The 16,577-nt window shown below is 32.5% G+C and overlaps 2 protein-coding genes across 4 annotated transcripts; one reads left to right on the top strand and one right to left on the bottom strand.

Annotated features, from left to right (window-relative positions):
* Positions 1 to 2,050: 2,050 nt before the first annotated feature.
* Positions 2,051 to 4,443, top strand: LOC111913232 (uncharacterized). Of its 3 annotated transcripts, none has more exons than XM_023908952.3 (9): positions 2,051 to 2,241; positions 2,538 to 2,618; positions 2,720 to 2,787; positions 2,875 to 3,015; positions 3,106 to 3,147; positions 3,234 to 3,352; positions 3,442 to 3,543; positions 3,654 to 3,803; positions 4,031 to 4,443. In XM_023908952.3, exons 2-8 carry the CDS (start codon positions 2,539 to 2,541, stop codon positions 3,780 to 3,782), a joined length of 681 nt encoding a protein of 226 aa, XP_023764720.1. In that variant the 5' UTR covers positions 2,051 to 2,241; position 2,538; the 3' UTR covers positions 3,783 to 3,803; positions 4,031 to 4,443. The 3 variants fall into 3 exon arrangements, with proteins under 3 accessions (XP_023764720.1, XP_023764721.1, XP_023764722.1); XM_023908953.3 differs by having other exon boundaries at positions 2,530 to 2,618; XM_023908954.3 differs by lacking the exon at positions 3,654 to 3,803.
* LOC111913231 (double-stranded RNA-binding protein 6) lies at positions 3,846 to 5,502 on the bottom strand. The gene is made up of 3 exons (XM_023908950.3): positions 4,897 to 5,502; positions 4,563 to 4,782; positions 3,846 to 4,462 (listed from the first exon to the last, which is right to left on the bottom strand). Exons 1-3 carry the CDS (start codon positions 5,140 to 5,142, stop codon positions 3,981 to 3,983), a joined length of 948 nt encoding a protein of 315 aa, XP_023764718.1. The 5' UTR covers positions 5,143 to 5,502; the 3' UTR covers positions 3,846 to 3,980.
* Positions 5,503 to 16,577: the final 11,075 nt, after the last annotated feature.

Genomic DNA, 16,577 nt, shown 5'->3' with positions numbered 1-16,577 from the left:
TATGATGGGTGAAAAGTAAGCAAACGTGGGATTGGATTATGTACATGCATTTTGGAGAGGAAAAAAGAGAGTATGATATACTAGTATTTGTGTTCACGAGTTTGCAAGAAATAAAAAAGAAAATAGTTTGGTTTAATTTTTTTGGAGTTAACAAAATAGAAAATAAGGCTAATGATTTTTGAATTATGTTTTTTTTTTTTGGTTAAAAATAGATTATGTTAATAACAATTTTGTCAATTAAAAGACTTCTAGCTCAGCAGGATCTAATGTTAAAAGAATAATTTGGTTGAGGGTTTAAGTCTTGTTCTTTATATAGTTGAAATAATTTAGGAGTAGTTTAATATATTTGTTGTTTAGAAAAAAAAAAAAGGTCAATAGTAAAGTTATAAAACTTGTGTTTCTCTTATAAGAGAAATATTTTCTAAATTATTTTTATTATGGAAATAAAATCATTATTTTATATTTTTAAATAGAAAATACAGTGAAATCGAAGAGTCTCTAGAAAAGTATTTATATTTTGGGCTTAATATAAAAAAAAGATTTTTAAGTGGCATTTTTTGAAAATAAAATGAGTTTTCATTGGATTTTAGGAAAATGCAAGTTTTGCTAAAAAAAAATAAAGAATATGAGGATAATATATTTCTGTCCGTATTATCTAAGATAAAAGAGAGAATATAATAGCATTTCTCAAATAGATTGATACTAGGTGTGAGACCCATGTATTACACGAGTTTATTAAAAAAAATTAATATAAAATTATAAGCATTACATATTTTTTAAAGTAATAACTTTACATAAATACAAAGAATATAATAAATAAAGTAAATAATAAAGGTTGTAGAGCATTTATTATGAAATTTAATAGAATGATCTACTTTACATATATAAATCTCATTAAAATGTGGATTTTAAATTTAAAAAAAAAAATAAAAATTTAAGAAAATGACAAGTAGAAAAGAAATATTTCAAAAACTCTTAGAAAATGACACGTGTCAAATTTAATGAGAGCATGACATTTGGCAAAATTAATTTTCATTTATTAAGTTAGATTACAAGAAAACAATACTCTCTATCTTATCTATATTATTTGATCACATTGAGAAAATACAATAAATTTATAGTAAAAATACATAAAGAAGATACTAAGATTATAGTAAAATAGTATTCTTTATCTAGTTATAATTATCTAGATGGAGTCTTGATAACCTGGGTATAAGATTACACCAAACATATAGTAAGATAATATTTTGTCTGATCAAGATTATTTGGATCAAACAAAGAAAATAAATGTAATGTTACTATAAGATCGCTTTAAAAATTAATATGATACTAATATTCTCCATCTTGTAAGCTTGCAATAAAAGAACTATTAGGATAATATTCTCTTACTGGTCCAGATTACATTATAAAAATATAATACAATCAAACTAAAATAATTAAATATGCAATAAACAGTCTTGTCTAATAGATGAAAGTTTTTTTTTTTTTAATTTTATTTTATTTTATTTTTATTTTTTTGACACTTGTCTCATTATCATTCAATTTGTCAAATGTCATTTTGTTAATATTTTGATTTTTTTCCACATGTCATTTTATGAGTTTTCTATTTTATTAAATTATAAATAATAGTTTAATGTAATAATTATAATAAATATAGTAACAAATGAATATTAATGTCATTAATAAACTTGCATCTTAATTTCAAAATTCTTAAAATTAAAGTTTATTAGTTTTTTTAATTTAAATTATTTGTTTAAATTTAAAAAATAAAAAAATATTTATATTATAATAATTCATTAATTTTCTTATTTTCTTATAAATTCAAAGTTTTCAAATATTTTGATCCTTATATTTAATTTTTTTAAATTAATTCATATAATATATGAGTTTCACAACTAATAAAATAATAAAATAAAATAAAAATAAATTACAAAAATCAGCCAACAAAACCACCAAACTCACATATGGTATATATTATTTAATATTTATTATATTTTAAACATTATTTATATTTATCCTATGTGTATTTATTTTTATAACACAGAAAATAAAACCTGCGCAGCTATTCTTCTCCTACTCGACACTCGTCAATCGAGTTCTCGTCTTCTCGACCTAATCGAATAATCAATATAGACATCGCCTAGCGTCTTGAAGCCTTGGAAGCTTGGAGCCTGTCGGCTGAATCGACATTGGAGGGTGGAGGGCCGGAGGCTGTCAATCTTCTGAGTTCTCGACCTATCGGTAATTCTTCTGAATTGGTTTAAGGCTTTTTTACACTTCTGAGTGAATCCAAGTGTGTATGTTTGATTGTTTGCTGTTTCTGTTGAACAAATCTGTAGGCAAGTATGTATTTATGTTTGCTATTTGCTTGTTTCCTGTTGAACAAATCACTGATTTTATGATATTTTGATCAATATATTGTCCAATTTGGATGTGTTCTAATGACCAGAGCTTTAGGGCCCTAATTGGAGTTTTCTAAGCTTTAGGGCCCTATTCTTTGGTGTTCTCAATCTCACACTCGACCATTAGTTTTGCAGAATGGAAACAACAGAAGATACCAGATTGAACTCTGAAATAACAGAGAAAGTTGTCCAGATTTTTTCACATTTCATGGAAAGGTTAGCATAGGGATTTCGTTCATAACAAAAGAATATTCATGCGTAAATTCTTTTTGAAATTTTATGTAATTTAACACGTTTGTTTCATCACTTCATGGTAGGGTTGCCAAATATGAGGAGCAAGTAGTTGCAGGGAATAGATTTCTGGATACCTTTCGTCAAGCTCTTGGTGAATTTCTTCAATTTCATGTTTTTTATTAAAGATAGTAAAAAAAAATCAAGTTTCTCTGTTCTAAAATTACAAAATTTTATGCAGATTTCATTCGAAGATCCTCCATTGACAACACATCACAACTCTTTGAAAACGTCATTAAAGCTAACAACACTGATAGAATGCAATCTTACATTAAAGCTGGATATACACACGCTTCTGATAGAGCTGAAAATCTCAACAAGTGTAAGTCATTTTTTAAATATTATAATGATTTTGAAATTTACTGAATTATGTTTCAATGACTTTTTGTTGTTTGCGATATGCATACAGAAGTGCATAAAAGCCATATCCAATTGTTGGATATTGCAAATAAAGGTATAACATTCATACCTAAAAAACCACTGCTATTTTTATTCTTTCTAGTCTTTATAAATTATAAATGGAATTAATTTTTTCCACAGAAAATAATATTATCAAAGAACTTGAATCCCTTGTTGAGGATTTAAATCTAGCAATAGAATCTGCAAATGAAACCTTACCACAAGATCTTACTCCTGATTTGGATGATATATTCAATGAGGTTAGTTGATGCCATTTTTTTTTGAAGTGGATTAATCTTTATAAAGAATTGCCCTATATACAAATTTATAGGAATTTATTAATTTTCAGGAGCAAAAAGTGTCATTTGTCCCTGAGAAATCTAAGGTTATTGATTATGCAACCATGGTAGCTTTGGTATATAGCATGGTGAAAAAGGATTACCTTATGCAGGTAATTATTGACTTGTTTATTACTACATTTTTTCTTTCGATATTTAATGAACAAATAAATTAAAGTACATTATGATTGTAACAAACATTAGAATGTTGTTTCGTTTACAGGAAAAGATTGTTTCTTCACTTAATCTAAAGACATCATCAGGAGAACTAGAGACATATTGTTTGATGTGGTCATTACGCCCTTTTGTGAATGATGAAATTATGCAAAAAGCTTGGAGACTAATTCCATAACTCGTTTTGAATCATTTCAATGTAATCAGAAAATCATGAACGTTTTAGGTTTTAATTCTAAGATTGTTTTTGGATAAAGTTAATTAATTAATCAAAATAAAAGTTAAAAAACATCTCTAATTTCAGTTGCAAATGCTACCTAAACACCTAATTACTCTTTCACAAAACATACAAACTTGTTTCAAATTTGCACATCCTTCAACTTCTCTCCTCTTCCTTTAATGGCTTCACAACATCTTCAATGACAGTTCGCCGGATAGTCACCGGAAAAAGCTGATTAGGTGGTGGTGGCGGTGGTGCTACACCCATTCGTGGCGGCAGAGCAGAGAAAACAGGAATCGCGTTACGTATAGTGACAGGTGGCGCGATCCTACAATGAGCCATGAAGCGGCCCACAGGAACATATGGTGGTGCTTCAGCTGCAGGGAACTTGTGGGCCCGGGTTTTGGTAGTTTTAGGGTGTATTAAAGGAAGGATTTTTGAAGTTGTTGTAGATGATTGAGGTGATTGTGTAGTAGCTAGTTTTGGTTTTGGTGTTGGAAACTTAATTGGAAAGGGTATATTAGTCATTTTTGCCTTTAACCTAAACTTCTGTAAAGCACGAGCTACTGTGACATGTTCTTGCTCCTCAATCTCAATGTTACCCTTTTGTAATGAAAAAGTTTCTGATTGTTGGGCCACTAAACAACAGAGAAGATGATGATATCAATTATCAATTATCAATTATCAAAAATTAAAACAGTCACATTAATACAAACTACAAAGATCATGTAGACTTACAGAGTTTTAGAGATAACCAAGCAGACATGGCTGCGTTTTTTTCAGCTTGCTTCTTGTTCTTAGCTGCTTCACCTGTAAATATGCAACCAGCCAAATCTACAGTGCAGGTGAACACAGGGAAATGCCCAAGTCCCGATCTAGTGGTTGTGTATGTTGGTAATGACGATCCTACCCTTTGAGACACCTCTTGCAAAAGGTTCTTGTACACCCCTGTTTCATCCTGTATGCCATGGAAATGTATAGTCATATGTGATTTATATGTGAAGTATGAAGAACAAACGGTGGAATTGGAAAAACGGAAAATTGGAAAATGGAAAATGGAAAATCAACCCACCAGTATTTTAGCAGCTAAAGAATTAGAGGGGCCATGGGTAGCAAGGGAATTGAGAGCCACCTCAGCGGCGGAATGCTCCGCCTGTCTCAGCGTCGTGCAGTAGTTCCGGCACTCATATGTATCGCCGTTGAAGTTGACAGTGGCCTTGAAACGCGGCGCGTGATCTGGACCTTCTCTTATACACGTATACGATGGCAAGTTAAAGCAGCTCCTCTGAGCCAGCTCTTGAAGCTGGTTCTTATACATTTCTTTCTCTGAAATCGATCTCGAAGAAGAAAAAAGGCCCAAATCTCTCTTCTGTTAACTTCAATCAAACCGTCTAGTAGTAATGCTGATCGTCGATTTCGATCCGAACATTCAAAGATCGTTATCTAGGGTTTGGCTTTTACAGACAAAACTTGTATGTGTGTGCATATATACGTGTATCAACGTATCGATATAGACAGATAAAGCAGAGAGATTTTGCAGAAGTACGAAAACAACAAAGCGAGAGTGTGAGAGAGAGAAAGAAAAAGAGAGGTTTGTCGGTATCTGAGAGACTGAGAGATTCGGTAAATGAGATGCGGTACATGGCATGTATTTTGACATCCTTTCCATCGCAGACAACATGGCTTGCTTACCATTTTATTTTAAGGGTAATGATATTTCGATTATTTCCACTTGGTTTTTTTTATCCATCCACTTAATAAATTTTTATTTTTCCTTTTATGCCCTTGATCACCCCCATATTATGATTTTGTTTGCTGTTTTTTAATTTGACATTTATGCAATGTATTTGGAAACTCACGATCTTGATTTTGGTTTCCTAACATAACCCTCAATTGGTTTTATTTTATAATTTCGCTTTTATTGTTTTTTCTATTATTATTTCAATTATGATTTTATTATATATTATTAAAGTAATATATATAATATTTAAATACTTAAGGAAAAAATTTAAAAAAAATCATATTAGATATGATGCAAACAACATACGGACGTATTATTATCATAAGTTAAATAATTTTGTTTGGTTTATTAAGTTTGTGTATTATAAGCTAAAAGCTTTTTTTAATTAGTGGTGTATTCTAAACAGATATCATGGTCACAAATAACATAGCGGTTACGAAACATAATTTGAAATAACGGTTATCTCGATGTATTGTTTTTTTTAACATTTTTGGAATATGCTTCCTTTTGAATATCTTTATTGAGCAGCATCTTACCTGAATAGGGCGAATGTTTATTTACCGCTACTATTAAATCATGACAACTGCTATTTCATTGCATTCCATGACTATTATTTTCTTTGTGACCGTGATAGTAGTTTAGATTACAACACTAATAAAAAATTATTTCGTTTTAGTAGCGTATGACACTTAATAAATAAACAAAAAATTTTAATTGATTCCGATAATACTATGACCGTACAATTTAGATATCATACATATATGATTTTTATTTAATTTTTGTTTAAAAAAATTAAATATTGATGTTATTGATATATGCTTTATTTTAATAATATATAAAAAATCAAAACTAAAGTAAAACAAAAAATAAATATAAACGTGAAATATAAAAGCAAATAAGGGTCCTTGTTATGCAGGAGTTTGGTTTCCAAATTAAGCGCGTAAAATCAAAATTAAAAACGAAGACAAAATAATAAGGATGACATCATGTTTGGAGATTGGGTTTTAATGACCGTGATATTTAAAGGGCAAAAGAGGAAAAAGTAAATTTTATCAAGTGGATAAATAAAAATACCAAGTGGAAGTATCACCTCCCTTATTTTAAGGGTGAGATCAAATTGGTAAAATTTGATAAAAAAAATAGCTTTACTTTCTATCTCTCACTACACCAAATTGAACCGACTCTTAGACCAGACCGGTTTCGAAAAATATTGTAGACCGTGAACCGGACCGGACGAGACTTATCGGGTCTAGGTTGATGTCTGGGTCCAGGTCCGGGTTTTCCGATTCTTAGACCTGTTTGGACCGATATAACTTTACATGCATACGATACAATTTGTTAAAACGCGATTTCGGGTTTAATACAACTCGTTAAAACGAATATGTTGTTGGGCTTGATACGTTACAATTCGTTAAAATGAATATTTTTTAAGTTTGATACGGTACAACTCGTAAAAATGAATATGTTTCCGTTTCTTGTGTCATTTGGACCGGTTAAACTTTGATTGTTTATAATTTATATAATTTGTTTGAAGGATTGTAACTCATTGAATATAACATCAAAAACAACAAAATTATAGTCTAAATTCATTTACAAACTCTAAATTACATGTTAGAGAAAATCGCATATCAATTTGACTTAAAACAAATAAGATAAAAAACTAGGTCTGGCAATCGTGTCATGTTCGGGTTGGCATGTCGCGGGTTGGCGGGTTGGTATGTCAAAATATGTCAACCCAAACACAACCCATTTAAATATACAGGTCACGGGTTGGCGAGTTTGGAACATAAACCCATATATGACCCACCAACCCATTTATTTAAACGAGTTCATAAGTTGGCGGATTCGTGGGTTAGATTTGGGTTCATAGGTCCGAATTTTACATATTTAAGTCTTAAACATCCAAATGAAAATTAAAAACATTCATAGAAACATGTTACAAACTTAGTCTTATAGGTTACGACTTATGACATTAGACCATTCACCACGAGTCATAATGTCAAAACAGTCAAATGGTCTATGAATAAATGGTATATTTTTGTAATACTTATTAAATATTGATACATGATACACAAATACATTTAAAAATAAAATAATTTTTTTATTAAGAATATAAACGGGTTGGCGGGTCAACCTGTTTATTTTTTGAGAAACCCATATATGACTCGTTTAATAAACGGGTTGGCAGGTTAGCGGGTTGGTGGGTTGAAAAACTCAACCCAAACCCATTTATTTCGTGTCGTGTCGAGAATTGTCATCCCTATAAAAAACAACAAAATTATAGTCTAAACTCATCTGAAAACTCTAAATTACATGTTAGAGAAAATCACATATCAATTTGACTTAAAACAAATAAGATATGTTTGTTTAAAGATTTTCACATAATACAAAAGTTTAAATTTCTTACTGAAAAACTGAAATATTTCAGCTTTGATATTTCATCTTTGAAAGATTGTAACTCATAGAATATAACAACAAAAACAACAAAAACAACAAAACTATAGTAAAAAATCATCTACAAACTGTAGATTACACGTTGGAGAAAACCGCATGTCGATTCGACTTAAAATGAATGAGATATGCTTGTTTAAAGAATTTCACAAAATACATTTTTTTAAAATAAGCCGGTCCAAAACCGGTTTTTACCCGGAACCGGCCGGACCATACCCGTAAAAAAAGCGGACTGGTTTTGATCAAATCCTAGAACCAAGAACCGGTCCGGGGATCCAAAAAAATGGTCTGGTCTGATTCGGTTCACCTGTCCGGTCCGGTCCACAGGTCCAAATGGACAAAACCATGGACGACGAGCACTTGCCAAGGAGATCGCCGAGCCATTCCTTCCAGTCTAATAAGGTTGTTATTTTTCTTTTCTAAAATGGACAAAATCAAATATATTCAAACAAATAAACATGTAAATTATTTTGAATATTATATCATGAAATACCAAAAGTTATATCAAAACATTTCTATTATAATGGTATCAGATGTTTGCAAAAAATATCCATCCACTATAGACTAAGAACTCAAGAAACGAAAGATATAATTTAGAAGAAAAATAAAAATGTTAGTATTAAGTGTTAAAATAAATGATCATCGACATTTTTTATTTTGGGGAAAAAATGGTCTCTCTTAATGTCTCATTTTCACAAACAAAATTTTCATTTTTAAATAAGGTAAAATCACAATTTACATAAAACTCAAGTTATGAAAACCCATTTGTTCTAAATTACAGTTGTTTGAAAATCATAGTAATATAAATAATATGGAATCTCCATGGTTGTTGATGATTCTATAACGTTTCGTCTTTGCCTTCCCACGGTCACCAATGGTACCTAAAAAACATTTAATCTATAACTGTAAGCCAAAACTTAGTGAGTTCCCTCAAAATACCACACATCACATATACATGCAACGCATACATACATGAGCCTTCAGTCTGTCTGGCCCGCCTCACAAGGCCTACAATACGCCTGGACCGCTCTCCAGATCCTATAGTCTGATTGGACCGCCTTTTAATGTCTGCAGTACACCTAGACCACTCTCTCTTAGCATACAACTGATCCACATCTGGCCTACAACACATCGATGGCCTGTCCGAGTATCTTTGCCTACAACACAGAGCAGGACTGACTCAACCCACCACCCAATATGTCAACATATGTAACAGACAAGCAATCAAGTAAGCACATAAATACAAGCAACTATCTACACTAGTCTACATGTCTGATAGTTCACCATCGCATACCACACAACATATAGTAGGGAATAGTGAATATAAATTACAGACTCACCTAAGCTTAGGTACCAAACCTCATGAAACTACGTCGTAGCTAAGGATTTTATTGGACAAAAATACTACGTGATTTCCTAACAAATCGTATCCTTCCTAAAACACTATGTGATTTCATGAAACATTTTTTTTCAAAAGATTTTCTTCTCATTATTCATTTTTGCGTAAAAAGTGAAGTAAAAACGATAATGGAGGAAAGAAAATGGGGATGGTTAAACGATAATGGGGGGAAAGAAATGCTATGGGGGATGGTATATTTATCAAGTGAAAACTGAACCGAGTATAGTTACTAAGTTAAAATGGCACAATTTAGAGGTTTAGTACCTAAGCTTAGGTGGGGCTGTAATGTATATTCCTTATCCCCATATACACTACGTCACTATCGACTGATCTCCAAGGAATGCATAGTTATATGTAACCAAATGAGGAATAGGCAAGAAATCCTAGATCAATAGTTCAGCCTACATGACTACATACAACCCCTAGGGCACTCCACTAGCCGATTACCCAATTACTGGTACTCTAACCAGCATATCACTAATCATATATCCTGACACATAAGGATATACTCAACAATATATAGTATAGTGAGGAAACTCACCCGAAATGCAGACCCGGAAACACAACAACGCCCTCACTCCCTGCACCGATCACCTCCACGAACCGACTCGCACCAAAATACAGATAATTCCCTAATCAATAACCGAAGTCCTTCAAGTTTGACCCAAAGTCAAACTGGTCAAAAGTCAATAGTCAACGATCAACCAAGTTAATGCTCACCATGATGTGGGGACCTCTTGGCCACGTCATGGGAATACCATGACAAGATGGTCACAAAGCAGAGAACCACCATGTCGCGGCAAGCCCATTGCCTTGTCATGGGAACTGGCAGATTGCTATATTCTTCATTAAGTGCTTAATCCTTAGAGATCTAAGCCTAAAACTTCAGATCTACTTCATTTCAGTGACTTAATGGATAAGGTTTCCAACTTTATCCATTAGGGCTCCATTTTAAGGCTAGATCTACAACCCTAAGTCGATTAAGTCCTTAATGGGGCCAAAACTTATGTATGGGACCAAGAATCATCCAAACTAAGGCATTTTTCTCACTTAACAGAACCGATGGACCATTAGTGAGCCATAGCAAGCTTTGGAGTTCCTTAAACTACAAGAACATTCATGAAAAGAACCAAAACCACCCAAAAATGACCTTAAACTTGAATCTAGAAGAAGAGGGTTCAAGGTGAGAACTTTATACCCAGGTAACTTAGAAAATTGAAGAGAATGATGGGTCCAAACCAGCTCCTTGCTTCTTTGCTTCCTTATGAACATGAGGGGCGTTGTGGAGGGAGGGGGGGGGGGCAAAGTGGGCAGCTGCACAGGGCACAATTTTTTTCATTATATATTTTTATTTAAAAATAAAATATTATAATAAAGATAAGGGCCCTTTTTTTCTTATTCATCATGGGCCTTCGAGAATATTTAATTTTTTAGGACCGACCCTGCTTGTGAACTTCCTTCTTCTCAAGGTTCACCAAAATCCAAGGAATAAGCTTCAAATCAAGAGAACAAGCTTTCTAATCTTCATGGAGGCTAGGGTTTCATTTATGAGGGGTTGGAGGCTGAAGAGGATTCCCTAATCCTTGAGATTAGGTTCTTAAATATGGAAAAAAAAACCCTTAAAATGGTAGGCTTGGGCTGCATCATCTACCACGTCGTGGCCTTCCGCTTGTCACGTCATGCTGACCATCCAAACATGCATTCCGACATTAGACATGCCACGTCGTGGTGATCCATTCGTCATGTTGTGGCACTAGATTTTTCCTAAAAATCTTACCACTGAACCTTCTAAGCCCTCATCTGATCTATTTTGGAAAACAAGTGTTACACTTAACAAGGTTGTTAAATTAAAAAAAGGGATAATACTTAAAAGGGTAATGTATTTTTTGATTTGTACACATTTAGTCACTGACTTTTTTTTCGTCCACATTTACCCCTTCAACTTGTTAAACTGTACACATTTAGTCCTTATGACGGATACTCCAGGTTAGCCGGTAAAAATGACTTAATAATATAATATATTTCTCACTTTGTACACATTTAGTCCTTAATATTTTTGTACACATTTAGTCCTTAATATATTTTTTTTGTTGCAAAATAAGTCATTTTTGTTTTTGTACTCATTCAGTACTTATGAATGATTTCTTTAGTTTTTTCTCATGACATCTTACATGGGATAGTCATATGGTGGTGGGATAGGTTGAGGTGGTCCTGCTATATGTTGTAGGTCAAGATATCTGGTGCAGGCTGACTGTAAGCCGTAGGCACAGATGGTCGAGAAAAGAGGCTAGGTTAAGGCGGCATGTCGACAAACCGTGGGTATTCCAGTCCAATGATTTATTGGACCTGTTGCATGTGGGCATTCCGGTCCGATGACTGATTGGGCCAATGTATTCCAATCTGATGAGTGTGGGCTCGCTATGCATGATAAGAGGAAACTCACTAAACTTTGTGCTTGCTGTAACGCCCGTGTTTCTAGGCTAGGCATTAATATTAGGTTAACCTTTGTAACTCATTTTGAAATAATATAAATGTATTATTTGAGTATTATGTGTTTTATGCTTAATTGTGTGGCTTAAATGAATTAAGAATAAAAATAAGCGTAGTAATAAAATATTAGATAAACCCTGTATCTATGAAGGAAGTTTTAATGGTCGTTGCGAGGATTCCAAAAATATAAAGAATGCCGAAATCTGAGTTATAACGAAGAAATTATGACCTGTCGAAGTTTCATGACAGAACCGGTACGACACTGTGTGACGTAAATAGTGAATTTATGGTAGAGCAATATCTAGCCTTAGTGATCTAAACAATAGTCGTAGAATAAGTTAAATCGAGAGCATGCATAAGAAGAACGTCTAAATCTGACTTCGTATGAGGAAGTTATGATTTTTCGAAGTTTCGACTTAGCGGTATGTAGCCCAAAGTTCGAATATGAGATCAAGTGATTTCTAGCCGAAACAATCTAAATGAGAATCAAATATCTCATCGATAGTAATGCAACGGTAAAACGACATACGAAAACGGACGTCGAATGAAGGAGTTGTGAATTTCTAACGGATTTTTCCTGTCCCAGCCTACTAAAAATAATATAATAAAAGTTAAAGTCAAAATTAGCCGACGAAGTCTAAACGAGAGTTGTAGAGCATAATCTCACCTACGCGTGCATATAAAGAACGTCGAAAACAGAGCTCGTATGCAAAAGATATGAATTTATGAAGTTTGGGGCACGAACTTCAACCCCTGTGTCAGAGCTCACAACGTGAACAGAGAGTTCACGACGTGAGCAGGTGATGGACACCTTCCACGAACGCAGTAACCTATCGAGATCACGACGTGAACATTAATGGCCCACGACGTGAGCATACGATTTCAACCTCCTATAAATAGAAAGCGAGGCCAGCCGTTTAGGGTTGCCAATTTCTTTCCTCACACTCCATATTACTTCGATTTACGTGCAAGTTATACCCTCAAAGCCCCGGTATCATCCTAACAGTTGAAGCCAGTCCCGAAGCTCCGAAGATCCCGAGAAGAAAAGAGTTTCCGAGCCGAAGCTCTTCCCGCGAGAAGCCCGGTGTGTGAAGATATCTCGGATTCATCGAAAAGTTACTACTCGAAGAGCCGTAGTGTTGTCCGATAATCTTCTTATCAAGTGAGTGCATAGTCCCTTTCATATACATGATTTTAATATAAGTATTGTTGTATATATTAAGTATATGTTTTGAGTGAGGGTATATTCCTTTTCTTGTAACACATAAATATGAAGTATCTCATATAGAATATGTGCTATCTGTGTGTGTGTGTGTGTATATATATATATATATATATATATATATATATATATATATATATATGATCTGTTTATCTGGAATGAGTATTGAATGAATATCTTATGTATGAATATGTATGTTGTTATCTACAAAATGTTGGGTAGAACTGGGTAGATAGTTGACATGTGATAAACTGATGAGAGGCATCAATGTTATTGTGATCCAGTTATCTAGCGGAGTTTAGATGATGATACGAACTTTTCTAGACAGTCTAGTGGAACGCTGGCAGGCTCGCTACCTGTAGGTGTTAATGAACTTGGGTGTTCATTTGATGTACTCCATCCCCCACATGGTTGCCTTGTTTGACATATATTGTTGAGGAAACCCCGAAGCATGTGATGTCGCCCCGATGAAAATCCTTTGGCTAGGTCCCTTGTGATAGTTGTTTTAGGGACGTAAAGTGAGAATAATGGGAATGGGTAATTGGGTTATTGTTGGTTGATGAAATTAATTTAAATATTTATTGTGGGTTGAAATCCCTATATGCTCACCAGGCTCCCAAGCCTGACCCACTCAGTTTTCTTTATATTACAGGTAGTGGCGTGAGAGCATAAGTTGGATGACTTGTTAAGATATTTTGATTATAGGCATGTTGTGTATATAAATGTTGTAAGGCTTATAATGTACCGTTTATGCTTTTCTCTGTATCGGAACATGACATCCCGATTTTTGTTATATAATGAAAATACATTTCTTTAAGAAATGCTTTGGTAAATCTTATTTTTCATATTTCGTTTTGGGAACAAAATCGATAACTCTTTTAAATCAAATGATTACTCTGAAAATATTTTAAAAGCAAAAAATTAAACCGGTCTTTTCTGGCCATGAATTTGGGGATGTCACACTTACCTAGTTGTTTTTGTTTTCAGGTTCTATCGTTGATCGTGGGAAGACAAAGACATGATTGTACACACTCATCAATAGTATTGAGGATTTCGCGTTTCTTATGTTACCCTGATTTATAATTAGGGACTTTTATCTTATTTAATTAGGGACTTTTGCCTTATTTAAACATGAAAATTTTTTATTGTGAAAATGAGACGTTACACATAAACATCAACAGCCCCATACACTTCATCAATGATTGTCCCACGTAAGATGTCGTAAGAAAAACCTAAAGAAATTATTCATAAGTACTGAATGAGTACAAAAACAAAAATGACTTATTTTGAAACAAAAAATATTAAGGACAAAATGTGTACAAAAATATTAAGGATTAAATGTGTACAAAATGAGAAATATATTACCATATTAAGTCATTTTTCTTGGCTAACTGGAGTAACCGGTCATAAGGACTGAATGTGTACAGTTTAAAAAGTTGAAGGGGTACATGTAGACGAAAAAAAAACTCAGTGACCAAACATGTACAAATCAAAAAATATATTACCCTTTTAAGTCATTATCCCATTAATTTTTTTTTTTTGCCATTTACCACATCAACATAAAAACACACTACATGGATTATTTATGTAAAAAATTAAATTCTTAAAAAAAACTACAATGTATAATTTTTCTAAGATCTCCTACCATGTAGAAACCTAAGATTTCTCTTAAAGATCTAGTATACTCAAGAATCATATTAAAGTGATATTGCTAATTAACATATGATACTAATGGGTCACAGTAACAACAATTTGATACAATTGGTTATTTATTAGAAATTGATTTTAATAAATATTCAATAAACTCTTATGACTAACTGGAAATTATTTATTTCATGGAAATATTAATTTTCATTAGCAAGTAACATAATATATCATATGGTATGATTTATTAATTCATGTACATTATTTTGAACTAGAAAGACTTTTTGTCTTTTCGCTAAAAGTTAAAGTTTATATCTTATAAAGAGTTATAAGAATTTTATAAAGTTCTCTTCGCTTTCTATATATATATATATATATATATATATATATATATATATATATATATATATATAAAATATGAGCTAGTTTATAGGAAATAAGATATGGTCTTTTGGATATAATAAGGGAAAGTAAGCATGGCTTAAGAGGCATAGGAGACATGAAGGCTTTAGGGTATGGATTGATTAAAGTGTTAAAAACTCTAGGGTAATGATTTAGGTTTATCAAAATTTTATTCATACATTTTTCACTTACTAAAACGTAGCTCCCTCATACTCTCTCATATTCTCTCTTGCAAAGAAGTTTAGAAGATTACTTGCTTGAATTTTGCTCTCTTTAAGTCATATTTGGATATGGACTTAAAGCTTAAGCATTTTGACTAGCATCTACTTCAAGTTGGCTTCATGTTGGTGTCTCAAAGGTTCAACATTATTCATAAACTTCCAAACCTCCCAAGAGGACCCAAAGAACTACGCAGATTGTTATATCTTCATCTTTTTCTTTGAGGCTTGTTTTCTTTCCAAACTTTGCAAGAAGATCCATGGTTGGTTATAATCTTGTTTTATGTTATTCAAAATCAAAGTCTTCCATTCCTAAATCTTATGTTTCTGAAACTAGTTTTTGAATAAAAACCCAACATTATCATAACCCAAAAATTGGATTAATGAACATTTTTCAAGTACATGTACAAATTACAATGTTAGTAGCGGTAATGGGTGACTCTCTCAAATGAGAGGTCATGGGTTCTAGTCTCACTAGGAGACATAGGTGGTGTTTATGATTAAATTAGGAGTAGGATAGTTTGCCATTGAAAAAAATGTAGGATTCAAAAAGACTAATACATCTAAACGAGACAACACTATATATACATATATAATAGCAACATATAACTCTAGAAATGAGTCAAGTAACTAGCTAGGACTTAAATGTCATTCCATTAATAATACATATCCATATTACAAAGATACACATAGGCTTAAGATTTAAAAATAACTTGGATGTAATTTACACATCATATTGAACTTATATAGCCACCATTACATATTTGTGTAGAGAAGCTTCATCATCATTTGATTTTGCAACTTGTGAATAGAAATAACCTTTTGACATTTACAATTTCATACATAATTTAAAATTTAAAAATAACATGGATGCAATTTACACAACATATTAAGCTTATATACCAACCTAATTTAATGGAATGACCAATTGATTGTCATATGTTACCACAAGAATCTCACACCTGCCACAACTATATCAAATTGTGGTATTAACCTCAGAGTAAGATTATAAAAATCTCAAACACCACCACTAAATAAAATTACACACATAGATGCATTTATCAATTCAACAGTACAATAAACTTACTTTCTTTGGTGTTTAACCTCTTGATTTTGTCCACTTGAAAAAGTATGTATGATAAAGAATGTAATATTTATGTGTCATATTTTGAGATTAACCTCTTAT

The sequence above is a fragment of the Lactuca sativa genome, chromosome 8 (genome assembly GCF_002870075.4).
Source record: "Lactuca sativa cultivar Salinas chromosome 8, Lsat_Salinas_v11, whole genome shotgun sequence".
Lineage (NCBI taxonomy): Eukaryota > Viridiplantae > Streptophyta > Magnoliopsida > Asterales > Asteraceae > Lactuca > Lactuca sativa.
The sequence above is the reverse complement of the archived record's forward strand: the minus strand, read 5'-3'. Positions and strand labels throughout refer to the sequence as shown.